The sequence below is a fragment of the Anas acuta genome, chromosome 1 (genome assembly GCF_963932015.1).
Source record: "Anas acuta chromosome 1, bAnaAcu1.1, whole genome shotgun sequence".
Taxonomy (NCBI): Eukaryota; Metazoa; Chordata; class Aves; order Anseriformes; family Anatidae; genus Anas; species Anas acuta.
The window spans coordinates 152,352,667-152,379,083 of NC_088979.1; the positions used below are offsets into that span (position 1 = coordinate 152,352,667).

The 26,417-nt window shown below is 36.5% G+C and overlaps 1 protein-coding gene across 3 annotated transcripts in view; it reads left to right on the top strand.

The window, feature by feature from the left end:
- ACSS3 (acyl-CoA synthetase short chain family member 3) overlaps nucleotides 1-26,417 on the top strand; it is a 65,579-nt gene extending 39,162 nt beyond the window's left edge. For 2 of the 3 annotated variants that reach the window (XM_068667449.1, XM_068667459.1), the window contains 7 exons: nucleotides 10,340-10,435; nucleotides 13,779-13,842; nucleotides 20,918-20,999; nucleotides 21,989-22,111; nucleotides 25,601-25,700; nucleotides 25,780-25,955; nucleotides 26,270-26,417. In XM_068667449.1, the coding sequence (XP_068523550.1) occupies nucleotides 10,340-10,435; nucleotides 13,779-13,842; nucleotides 20,918-20,999; nucleotides 21,989-22,111; nucleotides 25,601-25,700; nucleotides 25,780-25,955; nucleotides 26,270-26,347 (719 nt within the window). In that variant the 3' untranslated portion in view covers nucleotides 26,348-26,417. Of the gene's footprint in view, nucleotides 1-10,336; nucleotides 10,436-13,778; nucleotides 13,843-20,917; nucleotides 21,000-21,988; nucleotides 22,112-25,600; nucleotides 25,701-25,779; nucleotides 25,956-26,269 lie in introns of all 3 variants that reach the window. The other variant, XM_068667441.1, reaches the window with a different exon arrangement.

Consider the following 26,417-nt stretch of genomic DNA (forward strand, 5'->3'; position numbering starts at 1 on the left):
ATAAATATAGGATGCAAAGAAAAAACTCAGGGATAAATTTGAAGTGTATAAAATGCCAGTCAAGAGACGTGCTTTTCTGGGACACACACACACACGACGCTATTTTATTTTTTTAGTTGTGTACTTATACTACGGGAATCTAAGTTACAGAGCATGCAAACGTAGGAGGTTCAAGTTGGAGAATCAGCTGCTTCATGTTGTGATATGATTGCCTTAAGTGTTCTGAGTGTCAGCTCACTAACAGGCAGAACTATGAGAACACTGCACATTTTCAGTTCGCATGGAATCACTGAATGGCTTGGGTTGGAAGGGACCTTAAAGATCATCTAGTTCCAACCTCCCTGCCATGGGCAGGGACACCTCCCACTTGATGAGGTTGACCAAGGTCCCATCCAGCCTGGTCTTGAAGACTTCCAAGGATGGTGTATCCACAGTTTCTCTGGGCAAATTGATCCAGTGCCAGTTCCACAGGACTACTGGTCGTACTGATATTTTGTTCTGTTTGCATAGTCACAATAATTGTACCATTTAATTCAGTATGAAAATATACACAGTGTAATATATTTCAATGAATTATTTCCTCCTACTATTTAAGCGGAACAGTTTATTAATGTGGTCTCCAAGCAGCATGGTCTTGTCCCGTCTTCAGTTTCTATTGTGTTGTCTTGGCAGCACAATGTCCTTCTGTCATCTCTGCTTTGCCTGGGACAAACTGCGTAGATGTGCTTTTAAGTCCATTGAATATGATGAAATTTTCAGAGAAAGAGGCAACAGGAAAGGCAAATTAAACAAAAGATATCTGTTTCTTTTGCAGCAAAAGAGTCAGTTCTTGGATTTTTTTTTTTTTTTTTTAATATTTTTTTAATTTGCCAGAGTTGCAGCTGTGGAGTTACGTAACCAAAGCATCTAGAGCTCAGATGGAAGATGGTGCTCAGATCTACGAGCTGAGATGGATGGCAGAGATTTCTTTCAGAGTTCAGACTGTTTTAGGTTATCAGATAGTTCCTCAGTGAAAAACATTTTGTTCTTGCTTTTAAAGACACTTGTATCCTGTAGACTAGGATCATATTTAGCTTTTGATGGAAACTAATTCACAAAACAGTTCTTTAAAACTGGGAATTACTTTGTGGAAAACTCTGCAGCTATGTAGCCCTGAATTGCAGAGGCCTCAGAGCATAATGTTATGGATTACACGAACACCTGTTACAAGTTCAGTTGAGGGAGAGGAGAAACACAGGCAAGTGAACTACTGTACTTTACTCTACTCTACTCTATTCATTTCATGTAATTTCAAGGAGCCAACATAATTTAATGTAACTTCAGTTTTTTAATGAGCCAAGTAATTTGGGCTAAATTGCTTTGGGCAAGCCAACCAATCTCTTAAACTTGTGAAGAGCAGTCAGTGCCTCTCCTTCCCAGTATTTTAGTAATGTTAACATTCAGATGTGGAGGGAAAAAGAGAGGGGAAACAGCTCCTCTTCAGCATGGGATGTGGGAGACCTGAATCCACATGTACATTCCAGATTGCAAAGACAGTACTAGTTCAGTGAAAGAGTTGTGGGGGGGGAATCTATTGTTTTTATTTATGGAATTGATTGTACTCTGAGCATGTTAGCCAGTAAACACACCAGGTCCTTCTACTGAAAAAAAAAAAATTAGAAAAAACAACAAAACAACAAAAACATGTACCTCGTGTCTTTAAATTCCTGGGAATTCACTTTTCTTTATTTTCCACCTGAGTGTTCTTTCTTTTTTCCTCCCGCTGATGAGCACCTCTTCTGTGTTGATTAAAAATTCAGTATCAAACGTGCTGTCTCATGTACAATTTCAGTTTTCTGTCTTACGTATACTGACATTTTCTAATTTAAAATAATTAGAAAGTACCTTAAGCTTTTCTGTTCCCATTTGACTTCAGTTTCTCTGTGCTTATTAATCTTAATCACTTCTGATTGCCTTTCACATGCAGCCAGGGGCATCCATTAATATGAATGAAGCATTATTCATATTTTTCTGCTTTTAAAAAAATTATTTGTATGGTTGAGATGACTGAGAATAAAAGAACTGTAAAGCAAACTTAAGTTACGGAGCACATCCATGAACAACGTTTAGAGTGCCCTGGATAGGCAATTGAAGAAGAGGGGACACCTTTTGGAGCTAGTGTGTTAAGTGAGAATAGAGCAGCCTCAAGTGCCTGAAGGAGACAAGCTGTGGCAGCACCTCCAGTTTGTTACAGGTTGCTGATATCATTCTTGTTGCATGGCGACTGCTTTTTTGTAGCTCAGAGAATAAAGCCCTCATTAGTGTAAAGTAGATGATTTTTTTTTTCTGATGATTGGAGAACAGAAACGCTCGTAGGAAGCTGCATGAGTCTACTGCTTGTAAGGAATAATCCTTTACAAGACTTAGAGCTGCCGAGTGAAAGTAGAGAGCAAACAGGAGTTTCTAAGATGTTAAACCCAGATACAGATAAAAATATTGTGAATTGCACAGTAGCAATTTTATGTGTCTTTTCTATCTTGATAGTATTACGATGCATACAATATATTAAGATTTCCCCAAATGGTTAAACAGTAAACTGTTAGCACTGAGATGTATAATGACTTTTTATAACCTCCATTTATCTCTTAGTACTTCATCATGTATCAGTTATGATATTACAGTAGGAAGGAAATAAAAATCTGAAATTCATTTATAGTCTGAAAGCATATTATAATTCAGTGCATTTCCTGACATCTTTAAACATGCTATCTGACTTCTTCAAAATATGACCACAGAACCACGTTTCACTATGTGCAAGTTATAAGATATACATTCCAAATTACCATTGGATAGCAAAGGAGCCGGGTATGTTTATTACAAAATTAATGCATAAGCTTCAGGTGTTTTGTGACTAGTTTGCCAGTTTACGATGACTGAAGTTATTTCCTTTTTTAGAGGACTTAATTTTGATAATTTCCACGGTCCACCAACATTTAACTAAGGTAATTGATATATGTAGCTAACTAAGCTGTATTTTGCACATTTATACTGTCAATTTTGATTGGATGTGCTTTGAAATCTTCAGAGGTCTTGTATGAATGTATGATACCGCTCCACACAGCACAGTCTGTAAATATGTTCTGTATTTGGATAAAATCATGAAAGAGAGCCTTGAGGGAATTCTAATGGTTTGGGGGTTTGATTTTATTTTTAAATGAATGGATCAAATACAGCAATAGAATCGTTATACAAGAAGTATTTGGCCTTCACAAGTGTAATATGTATTCATGGTAATTGATGCATTATGCCTACAAGTGCTTTGAAACATTTAGAAAATACTTCAAAAATTGTTTCTTATCTGACTTTCAGTTCTAAAAATAAACATGGAAACTCTGGCACTTCAGAAAATATATTACTTTACAAACAAATGGATTTTTTGAGAAACAGGCTTCAGATTTGCAAATAGCTTTAGCTTATTTTGTGGTTTTCCTAAGCTTCTGTACATCTGCAAGAAATGAGGCAAATACTCTGCTTCTGGCTAGCTGTGCACAGCTGTTGTTGTACAGGTATTAATATGGCTCCGCAGTCAAGTTGATATTAATGTGATAATTCCTAGGTTATGCAAACAAGCTTGAAGCAGTCATACCCAGCACTGTATGCGTGCCTAATAATATGGGAATGCCTACCCATTCATTTAAAAAATTAAAATATATTTAATTCATGCAACTTGCAACACAGTGCATCATTCACTTTTAAGGTGGGGAATTGTGTCCCAGCTGAGGTGGGAGGCATTCATCTACACAGCTGAAGGGTAGAATCTGAAATAAAGTGAAACCAATGGAACTACCTAGATGAGTTTTGAGTAAGGTAGTTGTTGCTAAAACTTTGTTCCAGAAAAATGGCTCATTTCATGGAAGCACTTAAATGTGTACTTTTGTTGCATTTGTCTTTTAAAATGTAAAGTGATAGTCTGAATCAGGGATTAGACTAAATGGACAAATTGACTGTGGGGCAGACAATACATGTGATTCTATTCCTGTTTTGATGAAACATACTGAAATAAATAGCTTGGCACCATGGGTGAATGGGAAGTGCAAACCAACCCTGAAAGAGGGAGGTATCTCTGGCAATGTGTTTGTACCCCTTCTTTTAGGCCAGTCCTAGCACGCGTGTGGCTGTGTGGTGAACAATGTCAGCCCAGAACTAACCTAGCTAAAAGGAAGAACATTATTTTAAATCTTTGTCAGTTCATGCAGTTCAATATAAAAGTATGGGAGTATTCATGCTCGAAAAAAGGAAAGATGGGAATGTACAGCCAAGGTGCAGAATGATGAGAACCTATTTTGTTTTTCTGTGATCTGTGCTGCTGTGTATTTAAATCAAGTCAGCTGTGCAACTGATTGTCCAGTTGTGCATTTTAATTGCAAAATTAGCCTTCTTCATGTGTTGGATAATTAAAATGAATATGGCTGCCACATCATTGTCTCTTTATGCTTTTGTTTGTGCTGACAGTAAATGCTTTTTGTGTGGTGTCTGTAGTGCATGTCCCTGTTTAAGCATTCTTGATGCCTACTGTACATTAAAGAATATGGAGAATAAGGAAAACTTGAAATAGAAGTGAATAAGGAACAGCAGGTGGCCATAACCAGAACCAATGCAAATTTTTGTGCCAGGCACTGGTTGTATTGTGCAAATGCACAAGTACTGGATGGTTTGCTTAATTAACAGGTCTTTCTGATTTCCTTAGTCACCCTTTTAGAAATGGGTTCATTTCCTATTTATGTACTATTTATGTCACTTTTACATACTTTTTTTTTTTTTTTTCTGGGAGTTATCACAGTTTCTGAGTAGAGAAAATTAAGCAATTCAGCAATTTTTTAAGGTTCTGTATACAAATTAACACAGTGAGAAAGGCTGAATTTACTTTCACTTGGATGTGAAGAATAAGGTGAACAATACAATTGGTTTTCCATGAGGCTTACAGTTAACTTAAGGCTTAAGTTATATTGAAGAGGGAATAGGTAAAAGGAATGGAGAATTTATTGATTTGATTATCGTATATCTAAAAAAGCAATTTTCACTAGCCTTTATCCTTAGAAGGCTGTAAAAATCATTGGATATCAATGTACACTGACAATTTGGGTTCATCTGTACTGTACTTTTTTGGCAGTCTTCCAGCTGATAGCCCAGTATCACATCCCACTCCCCTGAGATCAGCCAACCTGTGTACCTCTTTGCTGTGTGTGGTCCTGGGGTAAGAGTGTCCAGGTGTCATGTCCTTGCTTTAATTTTGATGGATAATTGGGATCAGACTATTTGTAGTGAAATGCCCAGCACTAGCCAAGTGTACTTGGTATATCTACATGTTAATACTTCATTAGGTGTCAACCTGGAGAATATAGGTATCTTCTAGGGAAAAGATGCAGAAAACTTTATTGCAAAATTATGCAGTTGATGTTTTTGAGTGTCTGCTGAAGGCACAACTGAGCTATATTTTAAAAAGATTACCTGAAATTCTCTTCCAAGGCCAGTGAGCATAAGACTAAAGTGGTGCTTGAGCTACCAGCCCAGCAACATGCCTATCTATAATTTATCATGGCTTAACAGTGCTAAATCTGAAGTTGTGAGTGAGGCCACCTACTGTTAGTGCAGTCAGAGACTTGGAAGCTGGTTTGGGTTTTAATGATGGAGAATCACCTGGGAAACTGACAGTTGTGCGGAGTTATATGCTGAAGGATGAAGAACATGAGGTCTGTATGAACAATCAATGATCTGGTCCCTGAATGTCAGAGTCCTCCTCAGTACATATTTCTGTGATGTGTTGGGTTTAGTTTTATTATAAGGAAGCAGCATGGCATGCTGTGATGTGGATTTTGAGTGCTAGAACTCATCTGGTATTGTGGTTTTCTGTTTCTGGGTGCCCATTAGTTGTTGACATGCTGAGAATACATGTTCCTGGTACGTTATTGATTTCTTCATTCTGTCCTTCCTGGCATAACTAAAATGACCGCTGTGTGGAGGGAACATGTGCAGGAAGTTTTCAGAGCCGTCTTCTTGCTGTGTGGATGGATACTGCATGGTGATGGGTACTGCCTAAGCCTCTTCCCTTCTGTAGACCCTTGTCTCCATTTCATCTGTGCTGCCTTCTGCTGCAGTGATGCCTTTAATTCCACTCGACCAAAATGACAACTTTGCCAGGAAAATGTCTGAAAACAGTACTGCCACAGCAAGAATTTAGTTTATTACATTTATCGTATATGTTAATGTGTTAATGTATGACAATTCCTCCTTTCTCTTACATAAAGAGAGAGACACATCTTTGAAATTTGAGGGTGATTTTCTTTAGATCAGCCCCTATCCTGAAAGTAGTGATGTAAGGAGGGACTTGGGACATTTTAATAGCGATGATTTTAAGACAATCTCTCGGTAAATCTGTCTTGCAAGTCTCTGTAAAGTGCTTTTCATTATTCTCTCAGGTATATATATTCCCTCCATTGTAACTCAAAGCAGATGTTGAATGTACTTCAATGTCCAGACTAGTTGTGAAACATTGCTCTTCTAAATAGCTGTTTCATTGTCACATTATAAGGTGTTAGGCAAGAAGTAAACTGGGTTTATGACCCAGTTGTCCCTGAAAAGCCTTCCATAGCCGGAGGGCTGCTGACTTGCTTGCATAGGGAGTGGAAGGCTAGCACCTTACATGTGTGCAGAAGGGATTGATTGAAGACAGATCATCTGTTCTATTTGTTACATTAAAAATATGCAAGTTCCTAAAGACTGCGGTATTGGGAATCTGTTTAGACACTGCACATTAATTTCAGAGAATCTCCAACTGTAAACAAATGAGTCAAGCAAGAAATGTGTGCACATTTAGACACCTGGTGTAAGGGGTGGGTGGAATACAATGTCCATTTGACACATTATACTACTTCAAACTGCTGCTGTTTTTACTTTCTGACCTATGTCTTGTAACCTGCATATAAATCTTGACTTTAATTGTAAATAAACCATACTTAATTCAAACAAAGATTCTTAAGTAGCTTTGCTTATTGGAAATATAAAAAATGGCCACACAGAATTTGTAGTATACATGATTGGTAAGAGAAATTTCTCATCAGTAGTTGTTTTTCTGTTTTCTTCTGAACAATGTTGATTTCTTTTCAGCAGGATTTTCTATTCAATTCTCCTTTCAAGTCAGGCTGTTTTTTCCTTGATGAAAAATGCTGTGCTGGAAAGTGGTTGCTGTTTTCTGATTGGTTTGGGAAATTGATATTTCAATTCAGCATCCTGCTTGAAAGATACACATTGATTTCCTAAGAAATGTACAGCACAAAGATGCATGCTATCCTCTGACAGTACTCCTTGGTGCTTCTGTTTTGCAAGAGAATATTTTAACATTCAGGAACTGTTAACCTAACATAAAGAGTGGATGCTTCTGGGATTCTCTCCTAATTAATTCTCACCTAATTAATATCTGGTCCAAATACCAACAAGCCATATTTTTTTCATGTATATAAAAAGACTTATTGACCCATGGGAATTGAATGCACACCCTAGAGATTTGAACACTGGGTAAATATGGAAGTAATGTATTTCTACAGGCAATTGAGAAGACAATAGAAGAAACAGCAGCAATTTTAAAGACTTATTCAGAAAGTTTTAGAACTTGTGATTCTTGTTTAGAATAAATGGACTTACATTCAGTCTTATTCACTGTATTGCAAAAAGCAGAAACACAAACTAGTGTGACCATGTTTCCTTTCTGGTTTGTATTCTTTTAATTAGCAGTGTATCAAAGAGCCAAACAAATGCAAACAAATTTTTAGAAATTTCACAGATCCCTCTTCTTCCCCAAGGGTTTTTTGACTGAGAACTCTGGGATTAGAAATCTCTGTCAGTTCCTGAGAAATCTCTGTCAGTTCCTAAATCTTACCGGTGCCTCCGGTTACAGTAGTGCTGTGTTCCTTCTCTCTCAGTAGCAAATCTAATGACTGTGTTTAGTTGATGAATACCTTTCTCATCTGATCTGTTACAGTATGGTTTTTAGCTCTTGCCTTGCAATATGTAAGGCAAGATGTAATCTGTGCCATCACTTCTCCTGCCAATGCAGCCAAAAAGAAATTGTCCCTTCCACTGTCTTTTCCAATTCACTTTTCTCTAAGAAATGTGCATTTTTTCATTCAGCTCTAAGGAAAAAAAAAAGGGAAAAAGTTGAGGTCAGTAATTTCAGTACTGTGCAAAATACGGAGCTCTGAAACTGCTGAATAGATTGTGGGTTTCGCTTCCTGCAGCTTTCAGTCTGATTGCTTGCTGGCTACATTAGGACATGTTGATGTTGTGTCTGTATAATTGCAGCTTGGATGTTCTGCTTTTTTGGAAGGAAAAAACCAACAAGATCAGTGTTTGTGTGGGAAATGTGCGTTGTGTAGAAAAAATAGAACAATGGAAAATAGGAAGCAACCAAGCAAACTTTTTAGCATGGAGGGTTGATCATTCTTGGTCTGTGCTCTGCAGCTGGAGTTAGGCCCTAGGATAAGTATGCGATGCTAATGCTAATTTTCAGCTACTTACTAACACCTAACTTAATATTACATAAACTTGTGGTGGTGTTGTTCTTGTTCTTGCTCCTTTAAGCAATTGAGTAATCATTTAACTACTTCTGAAGTGGCAGAGAAATGCTGTGGAAGCTGAGAAAATTCACAGCAAAAACAACTCTAGTGAGCTAATGCAAGAGAACTGAAGATAAATTTGGGCATAAGTGATCAGAGCCCAAATACAGAGCTGAACACAAACCTGCTTAGCTGTGCTGAAACTTAAGCATGATGTGGACTATGAATTCCAAGTGACCTGGGACATCTCCAGAATGATAAAACTGTGTTTTTATAGTTCTAGCCCCATATTGTGTCCCTGCTATTATCTGTAGATAATACCCACCTACACCTTCCCCCCCTCCCACCCCTGTCCCATAGTTATTGCAGCATAAATTTCTCTGTTTTTTCTTACAGGGAAAGGAAGGAGAACTGTGTCTTTTTTTTTCTTTTTTTTTTTTTTTCTTTTCTTTTTTTTTTTTTTTTTCAAACTTAGACTCTGCTATATGACAATATATTTTTTATTCCTCTTTCTTAATAACAGCTCTTGTAGTATAAATGCATTATGTGCAGTTGAGCAAGGGTGGGTGGGTGAGAAGGGAGAACTTTGTAGCTGCCTATCTGTGGGGATAATTAGGAAGGTGTAGGCACTACAGGGGATATTTGTGCTGTCTGAAGAAGGTATTTTATGTTACCAGTGCAGCAGGGATTCCAGACCTACTTGCTTTTAGTGAGCACCACACAGGGAGCAAAGGCACACAGTGCAGGTGTTTAAGTTATTTGTCTGCAGTTAGATGAATGAATTTCTTCCTAAGATTCAAAAACCAGCAGTTATTTAAACCAGTTATTTGTCTTCTGGCAAAATAAATAAACAAAAAGCACAACAAAACTCTAATATACTATCATTAGTAAAACTTTAATGTTTGTAGATGGAGGAGAATGCAGCTGGATTATGATCACAAAATCTTGGAGCTGTTTGATTCCCGTTCCTCACAGCATTCCTTGGCAACATGAAATTTAGTTATGACTTCTCTACCTTATTTCTTCTCGAATCTTGAATCTTTTTATTGCCTGAAATAGTTCTCACCAAGAAATGCTAGTGAGACCTCCAGGGTTTTAAAAGGGGTATTCCTGAATTTTCTGCATTATTTACAATAAAATTTGGGAAGTTTTTCCTTTTTTATGATTTTCCTGACCAATATTGTTGTGGAGATTTTGTGTTTATTTACCTTCCAAACCTCATAATGTGTAGAATTTTTCAGCTCCACAATAGAACTATGGATACTTTTTTATCACTGACCTACAGTGATAAGATAATCAGTCAAGAGTGGATTGATGTTTTTTTTCTGGAATTCATTCTTTCCAAAGATATTCATTTGTAAAAACAATCTCTGAAATATATCTGCCATACACAGTATTTCTGTCATGGCTTTGCTGTAGGCAGTTTCCTACTGGTGTAGTATAACATCATACCTATAGCAGAATAAGCTAAAGGTGTAGTGCCGAATGCTTGTATTTTTGATTGTCTCCTATGGAGTGCAAAAGCTCCCCTGTGAAGAATGCAGATTTCTGTGAAGAACTGATAAAACTATGAGTATTATTGGATAACAAATACAAAGCTCCTGAAATCTAAATCTTCCATTGCTTGTCTGGCACATTTATTAATTTCTTTTTTAATTGTGATACGCTGAACTAGAAGAAAACTTAGAAACAATAAATACTCAATGACACAAGAAGCAATCTTGGTTGATGTATTTGTGTTCTTTTACCAGAATCTGGTTCTGCAATTACTGCTTCCTGTATTGGTTTGGGAAACTCTACAACGCCTCCACCTGGGCAAGCAGGAAAACCAGTACCAGGATACAATGGTAAGACTGTGCTAAAAGTATGCTGCTATAAAAGGGTATTGCTTATATTCCTGTGTAAGAGCACTTTAATCTAAGACTTCATAGGGAAAGCAAATTCCAGTCTTGCTAACACATTTTCCTCCTTCTTGTAATAGGAAGCTGCCTTTTTTGTGTTGTGGAATGTGACTGTGCTTAAGAAATTCAGGGTACTTCTCCAAAACGTTGAGAAACTACTCCTACTTTTCTTATATAAAAGGGCTACCACATACTTATAAAGTGGATATAACAAAGATATGAAAAAACTACTGTGCTTTAAGGCTTTATCTACAATTGCACAGAATTAAATTAAAAGCAGCAGTAAAACTGTATTGGCACAGCGGGAGGAAAAATGTTAGTCATAACCATCAACAGAAGAGGAAATGATAACTAGACAAATAATTGCTGCTGTAACTTGCACTTGGAATGTTTTTCATACCTGTATTTTCAATTTTCAGAGCCTAAATAGTTTTGTTTTGGAAGATGTACATCAAATAACTGTGTCTCAGAGACTTATTGATTAGATTTTCTTTTGGTGCTACAGTTTTGTATGAGAAGTATCCTGAAGTGCACAAAGGGAATTCTTAGTGTGACATCTGTGTCTTCCACAAAGGTGTCACTAATGAACTAACAAGCAACCTGGCAAGGATATGAACTCTTCCCCTGCCTCTTCCCCTTCCCCCTTCCCCTCCCCTCCCCTCCCCTCCCCTGTTGATGTTAAGCACATTATCTTTGAGTACTTGTAGAGCATTTTTATTTCCAGATCGGAAAATGGTAGGTTATGAACCAGCAGTAAAAGGGAGAGCGCTCATTGTCTGGAAGCTATTTGTTTGTAGAGCGTATAGCTACAGATTAAGAATGCAAAAATATTTTCATACTTGGGAAGCCTGATCTTAACACAGTTCTAAAGAGTTACTTGAAGTCCAAATAATAATTACATTTCTTAAAGATCAAACTGTCCTCAGAAAAGGTTCTCACATTCTTGGGCAGAAAAAGCTTAGCCATTTTTTCTCCTAAGTGATGGAAGAAATGGAAATGAACATTAAAGAAAATATGTGCAGCTGTTCTGGGTTCTAGCACTTACAGAAAGAAGACAAACGTTAGTTTAAAAACAGCATTAAAACCAAGCTGTGAAGTTCGTCTACAATTGTAATAAATAGGGAAGAGTGGAAAAAGGTATGACACATGCTAGAAAATGTCCTGCCCCAAGATATATGAGTAGCAAGAATATAAAAATTACACTTGAATTTTCTGAAACATGGCACCGAGTGTAAGTAAGGAATTCCTTCAAACAGAACAGAGGAAATATCTTAAACATGCAATAAGAAAAGAAAAATAAAATGAACACTGAAATACACTAAAGATTTAGGAAAGAACTGTATCTTTTTTGCTTATTGGTTTGAGGCCAATTATGTCCTGTAATGCAGCCATTCATTAAGTAGTGGATCTTCTGAAATTACTCTGTGCAGACAGCTGTCTTGCTGTCACCCACATCTGTTTTGATGTTTTGGCTGCTGTTACTGTATTAATTAGAAGAGTTTCTTATGCCTTATGCATTAGAAGATAGATTTTGTATTCTTAGATTATACAACTGGTAGTGATTTTTGGACATTGCTAAAGTTTTGTTTTATTTATGCTATGATGTAAATAGAAAGTTAAAAAGTCTACTTAAGTAGACTTCTTTCCTGTCATACTGCTGAAATAAATTTATTTCTTTGAATCTTTTTAGATAATTTCATTGCATTGTTCACAAACTGAAGCAAGTCCTACATTTAGAAGTACTGTCAGTTCATCAGTAATTCAGGAATAAGCAGTGTAGTAACCACCTTCCCCTGATTTTTGTATATTGAAATACTCTGCTTGCAAGGAGAATAAATGCTGGAATTCCTACCCTAATAGAATAAACTGTTTACATTTTACTTTAATATAATAAAAACAGGAAAAATAAGCTAGGTGTAAGGGAAACATTGAAAGATACAGGTGAGTGGGTCTTTGTCTTTCTGTGTTCTAAGTCTAAATTCTCCAAATATAACATTACCATCTTCTCACAACATCTAAAAAGATAAAAGATCCCAAGTCACTGAATTGTAAAACCGGTGTGGTTGACTTGCCTGTGTCTGTGTGGTGAGCTGTTGCTTTTAGCAGGCTCTTCAGTCACTTAAAAAATATCATTCTCTGTGAAGGAGTGGTTTCATCCTGAACTAGTAAATTACAGACTTTTCTGTTCTTTGGACAAATAATATATGATATTACTCATAAGACTCTTAACGGGGATTTAGTGAGAAGTCTATCCTCCTCTTTTCCCCATTTCCTCTGTAACTTTTTAATACAGAATGTAAGATTATTTGTATTAGTTTAATTCCAGCTGAACATAGCTTTCTTTGCTTGGGCAGACTTCAAAAGGCATGTTTTTAAATCCATGTCAGCTTAGTCTGTCAAAACCATTCGTCCCTGTTTTTCCATGGTTTAGTCATTTCATTTTGTTCAATTCCATTTATCATAGGCCAAGTTGATACTCTAGTTAAGAAGTACTGTGGCCTATCTACCATTCTTCCTTATCCCTATGCCTTCAGATGAAAAGGGTGGTTGTAGTGGATTTCCCAGCTGACTGCCCTGAGGAGGCTATTTCAGGTGGTTTTCCTCAGAAGCCTACATACTTCATACCAAGATGCAATCTGAAGGTGATGGGTCATTGTCATCTGGGAAAAAGTCTTCTCTTCAAAGGTCTGGATTTTTTGGTGTTCTCTAGCATAATGCTGCTGTACAGTTTTGGGTAATTCAGAAGTTAAATTACATCTTTGTGTTAGACTAGAATAACCTTGTCAGTTGGGGACCATCTTTCTGAGTCTCCTGAGAGCCTTTGAAAGCCAGGCACATTTATCTACTGCTAATAGCACTTCTCACATCATCTAGATGAGCCTCCAGTAATCTTAGTTATGTTATCTGAACACTTTTTCTCATAATATATCTGAAAAATCCTTCATTATTTGCAAGCTTAGAATTTCCAATATGAAGGTGTCTTTTAATTCTCAGTTCTATGTTTTTTCCCTTTTTGACTTTGTGCTGTCTAATCCCAGAGCACAAGTATTATTTGAGACTTTTAGGACTTAAGGCTGAATGTTAATGTCATAGGGTTATCGAGTTTTGTACTCTCAAATTACTTAATACCTTTAGTTGCTTGGTGTATTGCCATTCTCAACTGTGACATAAATTGATATCCGTGAATGAAGACACTGTCTTCCACTCTTCCACCTTAAAATACTCTACTTAACAGGAGTTCTCTTCTTGTATTATTATTATTTATTTATTTATTTTTTTTTTTTTACAGTGATGATTCTGGATGAAAATAAGGAACCAGTGAAGACGAAGACTTTAGGAAATATTGTGGTAAAGTAAGCAAACTAAGTATTTTCTGAAACTTCTGCCTCTTTCGTGCCTAACTGTTGCCATAATAAAACTTAGGTTTGTAATCAGTGGATAGACAAAGGTATTTGGAAAGAAAATTGCCCCTAGCTGCCATAGGCATTCAGCTAGGATGGAAGAAATCACCTTGCAGATGTGCTTATGTCTCTTTGCTGTCTGTAGGGGTGACACAGACAGTTTAGAATAGGTGCTTAGCACTAGCTACCTACAGCTACGCGAAATTAATTTCATTCTTAGCAATTCTCTGCCAAATGAGATGAATTATATCTACAAACAGGTGGATAACATTTCTGAGTCATAACTATCTTGGTATTTACATGCCTGTCAGAAGTGGATATTGTCACATTAAGAGATATGTTGGGGCTATTCTCAAAGTTTTAAAGCCAAGATTTATCTTCCCTAACACTGCCCTATATTTAAGCCTTTTTCTTAAGGGATTGCGAGGGTGTTTATGTATTGATTTGTTGTTTTATCTCTCCCAGCATGATTTTTGCTGCAGCCAAATAAACTGATAGGGAAATAGTGGGGAGATTTTCCTCCTTATTTTCCTCCCGTCCCTTTTCCCCTTTTCCCCTTCTTTCTTTTCTTCCTTTTTTTCATTGGATCACTCAGTGAATAGTGTCCCTGTACCATTGCTATTATATCGTCATGTTCTTATTTATTATAATATCCATTCTGAAATTGGGGAAAGAGTAGTAAGGGCAAAATTACAATGTTTCAAAAAAAAGTCGTTATGAAACATTAATTGTTAACCCATCTTTCTGTTCTGTGTCTTTTCTGATGATCTTTCAAGATGCTCTTAAAATTCATCCTGCAGCCTAACTATAAAATGCAAACAAAACAAAACAAAAAAAAGACAAAGCTTTTGATGAGCTTTAGAAGACCAGTTCTGGGTGTTTTTAACATGTCCAATGTTTGAATCTATAGACTGTTACGAGAAGTTGGTTTTAGGATATTATGGTTTGGAGTGTCTTAATTTTGTTCCAGGTTTCATTCGAATAAGTAACAATTTCTTGACAGTGTTTAGTTGGTTATTGTGTTCATAAAAATCTGTGGCTGTTAGGTTAAGACATCACGTTTTCTATCTTCTGCTGCACTCAGCTCAATTGTTGTTTAGCTGTAAAACTTTTTTTCCTTAATTTTTAGATTAGGACTAGTTTGCATAAAACCCTCCTGCAAAGGAAGCCTTTCCTTTCATCATTTCTTTACCTCTCTACTCATACAAATCCCTTAAAAATAGTGGTGATGATCCTTGTTTCTAGCAGGGTTTGTTTATCAACCCAGGATCCTCAGGCATCTTGAAGTGATGAAGTGGGAGAATTGGGATAGTTTTGACTCTTCTTCTGTCGTACAGTCAGCAGCAAAATATGGTCCACTGCTTTAGAAAAACAAATCAAAACACGACAAAACACAGGTATTTGCTTTATCTGCAGCATACGGGAATTGAGAAATACTCTTCAGTATTTCTGGGAATGGAGTATGACCACACACTGCCTACAATACAAGCTGTGCAAAAGTGGTATGATGCAGCTCTTGGTTATTTTTAGGCTAGTCTAACTGCTGATAAGGACTGTTGGGGGCTGCTTGAGGCCTGCAGTGCTCGTAAGTATAGTATTTAAAATAGCTGTTCATGCAATAGAGTTTTGAAATTTAATTTTATCCTGCAGGAGTCTAATAGTTTAGAAAGGTCGTTCTTACACGCTCCATCTCCCAGCACCAAGTATGTTATTTTATTTTTTCATACCTACCAGATGTTTTTTCATATAATCATCATCTTTGTGTCCTTTGGAAAGATTCTTTTTAGTGAGGAGAACTCTCACAGCGGATAATTTACCTGGACATGCAGCAATATTTTTGACTTCACAAGTCTTTCAGGGTAGAGTAATCAAATGCAGTGTCACAACATTTATGATGAAAGGGCAAAGGAAAACGAAGATTACTGCAGCTCATGAGAGTGGGTTTATATGAATTGTTTCCACATTTATGTTTTTTTCAGCTAGAATCTTTGGACGTGAAGAATAATTAACCAAGAATTCATTCTGAAGTGAAAATCATTGCGCCAGGGGAGTTTTAGGTTAGATGTTAGGAAGAGCTTCTTTACTGAAAGGGTTGTGAGGCATTGGAACAGGCTGCCCAGGGAGGTGGTGGAGTCACCATCCCTGGAAGTCTTCAAAAGACGTTTAGATGTAGAGCTTAGGGATATGGTTTAGTGGGGACTGTTAGTGTTAGGTTAGAGATTGGACTCGATGATCTTGAGGTCTCTTCCAACCTAGAAATTCTGTGATTCTGTGATTCTGTGATTCATAGCAACAATGACCTCCACATCCTTTAGCAAGACCAGTCTGATTTAGTGACACACTTGTGCTCGCTTTGTTCTGACCTGCCTATAATTAATACAAAATGGAGAAACTGTGTGTGTGTGTGTGTATGTGTAATTGTGATTAGCAATGAGAAATTTCAAAGGAATGTTAGCAAAGAGAAATACTATTTAAATTCCAATGCAGTGGGAATTTCAATTTTGCTCTTTTTCGTTATGAACATTGCAAACCTGTTATTTTTATTTAATGAGACCATTGTCAGCATTGTCTCATTCTTTACGTTTGTTCATGAAAGAAAGAGGACTACGTTTGCCATATATTCATTCTATCCAGGTAGTAATGTCTACCAGTAAATTTCCCTCTAGATCCTTTTAGGAATGTCCATAACCATGTTACACTTCCTCTAGTGTTTTGTTTCGTTAATTTTGTGCCACTGTAATGGGGCTTTATGTGATAAGTATTTAAAAATTACTTTTACTGGTCTCCACTGCATAGAATCACATAAGCATTTCCATTCCATATTCAGAAAGAGGAGAGACAATGCATTATACGTTCAGCGATCCTGAAATGTGTTTGTAAGTTGGAGTGGTGGACAACTGATAAGTGTTAGTTTTTTAACTAAGTGATTAGTTAAATTGCATTTAAGAATAGAACATCCTGAGTTGGAAGGGACCCACAAGGATCATCAAGTCCAACTCCTGCGTCCCCAAAGGATCACCCCCAAAAAACAAAAATCAGATCATGTGTCTGAGAACATTCTCCAAACACTTCTTGCTGCAGAGATGAAATGTTGCTTGTAGAACCGTTTAAAGAAAGTGTGTCATCCTACATAGACTACTCGCAATACATTCTTGTAATTAACAGCCATACACCTAAGTACAATTTGCTAAATTTATAAAACCTAGAAAGCAGTGCCTTACAAATAAGCTATTGGAACAACTTTCATAGGAATATGGTGTTTTTTTATTGACACCACAAACGTGGATTGTAAATAAATGCTTATTTTACCAAACATTACAGGCTTGAGGTAGAATTTAGTAGATGATATCCTTTAGGCTGTGTTGTATGGGAGGTCATTTTAGATAATTGTTTTTTTTTTTTTTTGTTCTTATTATTTTTATTTTTTTTTATCAGCTCTGTCTTTTCCCTTTACAAGTGAAACAATGAGTACAACTTTCAATGTGTGAGCAATTTGTCCAAAAATGAGCTGAATACATGTGGGTAGCATTTGAACTTTTTTACTTTTAACTCTTTCCAGGCATTTTAACATTTTTTGATGCTTTTCCTCTTTCCCATCAAACTAGATTATTTTTTCCTGCAAAATACACACTGAAACCAACTGCTTCTGTGACATTTTTCAATTAACTAAAGGGACATTTCATGCAGAATCATAAATTCTCGAGATCCTCTCTTCTCTCACCTCTTCTCCACCTTTTTTCAAGTCCTGTTGTTCTTTGTGCCTGAAAAAGCTTGAAGATTGGAGATGGTTTTCAAATTGCAATCACAAAAAATTTTTTTGAAGAGCGTTGTTTACATACAGCACTACACAAATAATGAGTAATAATATAGCTGCCAATCAGGATGACTTAATTCCAGTCACAGGCCTACCTCGTGTAACCATGGCTGATATTTGCTTTGCCTGGCAGTAATGAACGGCCTGTGACTGCCATTGTCTACCATAAAATGAATAAATGAAGGGATGACTTTTCTCCTTTCTGAAACTCAGAAAAGTAGTACCTGTAATAGTTTTGACTTTCAGCTGTACTTTCAGAAAGCTGTTTTTTTTTTTCCCTCTAAATAATCTTTTGAGGTCTGTGTCAATAATTTGTTCCAGCAGCAAGAAATCTTGCATCATTATGCCAAGTGGCATCCTGAAAGGATGTGACACAGTCAGCTTTTCCCAGGCAGTGTTACAGGTGGGTTGACCACTGTTGCATGAAAAACAAATGAACTATGAAACAATGCTCAAAAAACAGGTAATGATTGTAGTTTCAAATTGGCTATTAGAAAATGGTTATCATACTTCAGAGGTTTTTGCGATGTTGCCAAGCTCACCTAATCTTAATATCTCACTTTGTAATAAAATTACCTTTTTTTTTTTTTTTAATAAAATGTAACCAGAGTGTTACATTTCAGTCTTCTCTCTCCTTTCACATCATTATGATCCAGCGCTTCTCCCTTTAGAATTCATGGCAGTGTTCCCGTGCACAGCAGTGGGACGGAGATACTTTTGGCTCGGGGTTATTTGATCCTGATGTCTTGGCAAAATTCCAGTATGCTGAATTATTTTCTGGCAAGCTGAATTCCACCTTTATTAATTTTATTAGCAATTTGTGTTTTCCCAGCACCTACAAATTGTAGTCAGTTGTGATCCTAAGCACTTTGTTACCACTAAAGAATTGCTTGTGCCCATCACTGTTCAATTATTTTGCCCGAAAGACTGACACATAGAAGATGACATTTGTTTTTTGCTTAGGAGGTGGAATGGAGTCCTAACTGCAAGTAGTGTTTTAGAGAAGACAAAGGAGGGGTATTTTCAGATTGTGTCTGTTTTTCAGATGTGTTGTGCTGTGGAAATACCTGTGGTAGCCAGTAGTTTAGCAGCCTGGTTTCCATAGACTGAGGAAGATTATTTCTCTTGCTTCTCAGCAATATGCACTGTGGATATCATTGCAATTTTTTCCTTTAAACAAAACAAACTAACCAACCAAGCAAGCAAAAACATTGGGAGCAGGGATTATATTTTTGATGATATGTTACGTAGTTCTTGGTTTAGATTTCTAAACAATTGCAGTTACAGAAAGCAAAATGTCTTCCTGGTTTCTGCAATAAAATTAGCTCTTCTATTTAATGGCTAAGTGGAAACCACTGAATAGAGCCTTGGTGAATTTATTAAGGATTTTGTCAATATGAACTGTCCTTTCTCTCCCATCACAAGAATGCTTCAGATTGTTAAATAAACTGAAAGTTCAAAATCTGCAATGATTCAGGCCATTATGAACTATTAGCAACCAGGCAACAACCATAGTAACTACCACTCTTGGGTGATTTTTCTTAAATCTGAAGAAGAGGTTTTTCATTTAAACGCATACACACACAAACACGGGGATTGATATATTGCTTTTCTAATGTATTTATTTCAAGGCAAATACTCTGACATGTTTATGTATCACAAGGGTGCTTACTAAGCTGGTAGGTCTCATGAATTCTTGCCAGAGGGGCAGAAGCCAGCCAGATCTCCTGAAGCCTGGGTGCCTAACTGGGAAGTGTCTGGCATTTGTGGCCTTGCCTTAACCATACCTTCAAGGAATGTGACTTATAGGATGTGTTGAGACAAAACGCTTAGAATAACAGTAGTATTTATAGTAGTGTATTCTGTTATGCTACTTGAGCTGAATTAGCTTGGAGACACCTGGCATTGTAAAAAGTTGTGAATTTAAATCATTGCTAGATGATGTGGCCTTTTGAGTATAACTCTTACTATTTATACCTTATTTAGATAAAAATAAATGAATATATATATATATATATAACTTTAGAAATGCACATGTAGTAACAGATCTGTTCCTGGGACCTGAACATCGTAGAGACTTGTAATGATATCAGTGTTGCTGCCATACAGAGTGGTGTTACGCTGCTAGAGATGTTGCCTTTTGGGCTCATAGGGACCAGTGTTGGGCTCATAGAGATCAGTGTTAAAAAATAAAATGCCATGGATAAAGATTTGTTTGTAAGGAATGCAGGCATATGCATTCTGTAGGAAGCATTTACAGTTTTACCAGTATGAATATGCTTCCTTGCCTGATCATTCTCTCTCTGTTACTAGGGTTAAGCTTTATGAAATTTGTGTTGGATGTTCTGTGCCTGAATATGTATCTTTTAGGGTTAAACACAGCTTCCTGCCTTTGAAAGACAAAAATGACCACTTCTCTGTTAGCTGAGTCTTGTCTAGCTTTTCCTGTTCTGGCAGATAGGTGCAATGTCCTGTCTTTTGTCATGTTCCTGTCCTTGACTGAAGAATGGATATATATGGATATATAGTATGAATTGAAAATTCAACTAATAAATCATTCCATAATTTTTCAGCTTCACTTCTTAAAATATATATATATATATAACTCCAGTTATTTTAAAAAGTTTTTAAATTGACTTTTTATCAATATACTTTCAAATAATTCACAAAATAATTCCAATAATATTATGTAGAGTTAAAAGAAGGAAAACATTTTTATTCAGATTATTGTGACTGAAATTGTTAAATCTTTTTACAGAAACTGAAGATTTGTGTGCCTGATGATTTGTTTGCCTATACATGAGCTTGTACATGTTAGATAAATAGATATCTATAATAATGAATTTGTCTGAATCATAGCATATATGCACACATTTCTGAGAGATACTTAATTCATCAAAATGTTGGAAGCTGAATGCTGATGACATATTTATAGTGTAGTATGTAGTGCTTGCTAGACCAAACATCATTTTGTTGTATATTAGACACACTTGTGTTATATACAAGGCAAGGACTGGATACGGTACAGAGACACATGTGATCACAACAAATGCACAGTCTTGTTGATCTGTTATCAACATATTATTAAACAAAACTGTTTTCTTATTCCTAGTCAATGACTGCTATCTGAATATAAAGTGTGAATGGAGAGCATGAGCTGTACTTGTTATATCTGTGTTTCTAACTACTTCACTCTGCTCTTTTTAATTTAAGGTTGCCTTTGCCTCCTGGAGCATTCTCAGGACTTTGGGAAAATCAGGAAACATTCCAGAAGTTGTACTTCCAAAAATTTCCAGTAAGAATTACAAAATATATAAACTTTTGGAAATCTCGCAGCAGTGAATGCCATGAATTTTCAATTGGGTAGCATAAAAAAATTGTATCTTATTTTAATGGGAAATATTTTGATACACTTCTTATGGGCTGAAAAGCATTTCAAGTTAAACATTTCTTCATACATACTTCCAGCTTTTGGTCACATTGATTTTTTTCAGATCTGAAACAAAAGAAGTAAACCTTCTGTAAAGAAAGTTTAAAGATTCTGAACCTAAAAGTTGTTTTATGTCATTTGGTCTAATAAAGATAAAAGCATTGATTCATTTCAAGCTTAGACTGGAATAACTTCAAATCCACTACTATTGACATGTAGTCATTCTAGTTTAGCATCAGTCCAAAATACACACTTGTCTACCATATGTGTATATATGTAGGAGGCTCCTTACTGAATTGTCCTTGTCAGATGAACTATCTAGGGACTCGTGTCCTCCTTTCTGCCTAGAAATAGATGGACTGGTCCAGATAGACTGCCCAGAATTGAAGGTTTGGTCCAATAAAAGTAAATGAGTGAACTGAGCAGGCAGATTATTTTCTTTGCGCACTGGCATGATAGTGGTGTATGAATGGATCCAGCAAATGGATATCGTAAGGGTCAATTTGACAACTGTCATTGTATTGTAACAATTCCACTCTTCTTGTGTAGATTCAGGCAACATCCTTCTCCAAGCTGTCAGGGATTAAAGTAGGCAGAGTGGAAAAAATCCAGGCTTATGTGTTCGTTGTCTTCTGCTCTGTCTTAATAAAGACTGAAAAAAACTTCTGAAAAAGGAGCTCCAAGGTATATGATGATATAAGAACAGTGAAAAAAATAGAATTAAATCTTTTTGGCACCACCAATTTACTTCATTTGACACAATCAGTTTTGTGTGTTGGCTTCCTGGGAAATGGATGGATCTTTCTGATACTCTTCCCTGAGTTTATTTGCATTTTTGGTTATGTTGTTTTTAGGGATATTACGATACTATGGATGCAGGTTATATGGATGAAGATGGCTATTTATATGTCCTGTCTCGAGCTGATGACGTGATCAATATTGCGGGACACAGACTTTCAGCAGGTGCAATTGAAGAGGTAAGCTCTGCCTGACAGTAAAATAGAAGAGTGAAATATGAATAAAGCAACCTGAGTTCATGAAGACTAAAAATCTCACAAAAATCATTTTTCATTCTGCTTATCTTGATTGCATTTGCATTGGTACTTTTAGGAAAAACATTAATTGTTTCAGGTCCTTCCTATTCAGGTGCATTCTAAGACAATAATAAGCAATTTGTATCACAGGCTTGAGAAAACAAGTGTGATGTGACATATGAAGATGGAGGTAAGGGGCAGTGTGGTAGCATGGAAAGCGTTCTTGAAGTTCTAACATATTTACTTGGGAATACTTTAAGGTAAGGTAGGCTCAGCATGTCAAGTTGTTGCATTAGCTCATTAGCTACTGAAATCACTTAGGAGTAGAAACTATTTTTTCTTAAAATACAGTTTTTAGTTGTTTGGGTTTTGTTTGTCTTTTTTTTATAATGTTTGGTGTTATCTGACTCCTTTTTGCATAGATTCACATTTGGTGCTTTTTCTTGTTTCGAAGAATTTCCTTCTCAGTTCCTTGAGACCTGTTTTTTGTCTCTCTTACTGTAAGAGCAGTGCTAAATGAACATAAATTTTTCTTTAAAAAAATCCTACCGCTGAGTGAAAATCATTAATGTAATTCCTATGAAACTCAAAAAGTTGCAAATACTGTTGCAGTACGTAATAGTATCTTAATTTCATATCTTTGTTCACTTACTCCTTCACAACTGCTGTGGTTGCCAGTTATAAATTTCCCTGATGACATATCAGTTGGTTATTCAGGGTGGCTAGGAAAAGGTGTGCTAGGTAAGTACAAGGGAAAAATATACTTAAAATTCTGAATTTAACTGTTCACTGAATCACAAACTAATTTGTGATTTTTTTCCTTTCTAATGTTTATATTAGCAATATGTTAATTAGTATGTTTTAGTGACTGTATTTTTTTGAAGACTGGGTAACTTAAAAAAGAATAGAAGAAACTCTGATTTAACAGAAGGGAACAAATCCTTATAAATGTAGGAAGTTCTTCAAGGAGCAGTCAGCCAGGAAGTTGGATCTGCTGCTGTACTGACAGGTCTGTGAAGACATAAAGGTGTCTTTCAGTCTGTTTAAATCTATTGCCCCTTTGAAGTGAGTGTTTTGTGTTGCTCTATGACAACAGGGAACCTCATCCGTCCCCATTACTGCTCTGCTACCACAACAGCATTGTTTCCTGGTATCAAGCTGGATCTGAACCTTGCACAGCAAATGAGGAACTGAATTACCTCAAAGATGACATTCATGTCATCTTTGTGTCCATCTGAATTTGGTCAGAAGCTCAGTGTTGCTGTTTTTCTCCCTGTTAGAGCTTTCCCCAGAAATGGTGTTTCATCACTACAGACTTCTAGATGCTTTTCTATTCACCTTCTGAACAATGCTAAAAAATAGTGTTCTTAATACATGCACAGCAAATTGCTAGTTAAATGGGAAAGCATTAACAAGAACACAATTAGCTTTTCAGTAAGATCAGTAAATACAGAATTAGAGGTTCATTGAATAGACTTCTAATTAAGTGACAGTCACCTTGTTGAGCAAGTATATTAACTGTATTTACATTATAGCTGCATTACAAGCTTAACATGTTTTTCCTTAATGCTTTGGTGTTTCAGCTTCATTATGTTCCAAACAATTAGTTTCTTGGTCTGTTAGTATTGTCAGGGCTCCAGCTTTACTGAGATGCAGTAGGAGTTACTGTTTACCTTGCCAATCACTGAATGTTAGCCATTTTGGTAACCTCAGCTTGTGTTGACCCATCCATCTCTGTACATCAATGGTTGAGTGCTTGGTTTGACTCTTTCTAAATTTGCTCTGATGTTAAGGAATTTAACATGAAAAATTCCCTTCCTGACGGTGGGGTTTCTGTCTGCTGCTACATTAGAAGTCCATCCTTGTACCCACTGAGTCAAGGAATTCCCCTTCACTTTCTCTGTTTCTTACTTGTATGCAGTTTTTAGGTGGCTAGTGTTGATTCTGTTCTCTGATCATCTTTTCAAGCTGTCTTACAAAGTTTGATAACCTTTAACTTAGTATTTACATTTTCTGTCATATGAAATTGTCTGTTCCAATGTCAAAGGCGTATTTATGGGATTTTTTTTGATAGATTAGTGAAGGAAAATATTGCAGTGTTTGGAATATTTCAGCTCAACATAAGACTTTTCTCAACAAGTGACAGACTGGAACAATGCAAACAAGCTCCTCCAACATGAAGCTGGGTACACTTTACATCTTCATCTTAGGGGTCCTGTTGGATCCTGATGGATAATTATCGAATTGATGGTAATGTCACATTACTGAAGATATTATTCCTATGATTTTGTGGAAAGGCCTCAGCACCTCTGGTCATAGACCTTACTAGCACACTTCTGCATAATTCATTGAAAAGTAAATGAAAAATAGTTTCATCTTTGTCTTTCCTTCTTAATTCTATAACAATCAAATTGCAGTGGTCAGGATCAAGAAGTGAGAGCAGAAAAGAATGGGTATTTAAAGCGTGAAATAGAATGCGTTACTGAGGTTCTGGACTAGATGTGACCCAGGCTCGTAGGTGTATGTAATACAGACAAATACCACCAGGATTTGGAGTTGCATGAAAAGAGCTAGGTGCTTTGGAAGAGGATTCACAACTGCTGGTGTCTTAAGTCTAACTTTGTCCCAGACTTAGTGATGCATATCTCAGTATGCATTGAGACATCTTGGTGACTTTTCTTCCAGGAAGTAAGAACCTCAGCTGGCTAATTAGAAACAAGAGAGTCTCTCACATTTTGTTTTCCTGAACGAGATTTTGAGGTAGTGTCCATCACTTGTGTAATTGTGTACATACGCAGTAGGAAAGAAGGGACTTTGATTTAACTCGCTTTGTTGTCTAAGAATGTTGAGGTCTCACATTTCTAAGAGGATCAGCTGAACGCTAGGTTGGCTGCAAGCCGAGACAAGGCTTGTATTTGGCAAAGAATTAAAAAGATACAAGGCATCAGAGAGAATAAGAATGAATAAATATGACTTTATAGCCCTGTAATAGAAATGCTTCTGTGGTTTTGGTCCTTACTCACTTAACTGCACAATATTCATAGCATTAGACTAATATTATTTGTCTCAGTAAAAAATCAAACTAACGAAAACATAGGTGTGACACTCTTGTTTTCCCAAAACTATAAGGAAATCACCTTTGCTTTGTTCAAAACTAGATGATTCCAGATTCTATGATTCTGTATTTGTACCTTGTGCTGCCACAGTTTTTATTTCTTCCACTTATTTGATAACTACACATAGGTGTGTGTGTAAATATTCACTGTTACATTTGCAACATGTGTAGTTGGAATCCCGAGTTGTATTGACTAAACAATTTTTGATGTCAAAACTTAAGAAGTCTATTTTTTATGTCCTTGCCTATGATTTTTTTTTTTTTAACTGAGATGTTCAAATTATTTATCTGGTTTAGTTTTGTTTTCTGTCCCTCAGTGTATTCTGTTCCATCATGCTGTGGCAGACTGTGCTGTTGTAGGCCAGGAGGATGCATTAAAAGGGCATGTTCCCTTTGCCCTGTGCGTACTCAGAGAAGGTGAGAGCTCATTGCTACTGGTGGTACTAAAGCTTGCAAAAATCCTGAAAAGGTTGAAGGATATGAACTTCTTTACTAGGTATAAAGACAGAAGAGGGGAAGATTTTGGAAGAGATTGTTGAGAGCGTTCGAAATAACATTGGTCCCGTGGCAGCTTTTCAGAAGGGGGTGTTTGTGAAACAGCTACCAAAAACGCGTTCTGGCAAAATCCCACGTTCAGCTCTTTCTGCACTTGTCAGTGGAAAGCCGTATAAGGTAAGCTAGAGAAGTATGCTTTAATGAACTAGGCACATAAGTGCATCCAAAGACATCCAAAGTGCATCATGGTTTTGATTCTCTAGACCATTCTGCAACTGGTCCATGACTTCAAGTATTACATAGTATTTTATTTCTGTTTATTACCCCAAAGGTTTTCATTTTCTGGAGCTTACCAGATACATTTTTTTTTCTTGGCTGCTTTCAAAGGCTAGATTTAGAAGATTCTCTAAATGAGAATCTTCTAAATTCTGTTTTACTGTTGAAGGAGTGCAATCTACTATCCTTTGCTTATGTATATTTTTCCTTTTCAGATAACACCAACCATTGAAGATGCTAGCGTGTTTAAACACATAGAAGAAGTGCTGAAGAAAAAATCAGTGGGGAAATAGGTTATTTAAAAGTGTCAGTTACTGAAATATGCAGAGACTTTCTATTAGGAAATACATATTTTAAAAACTA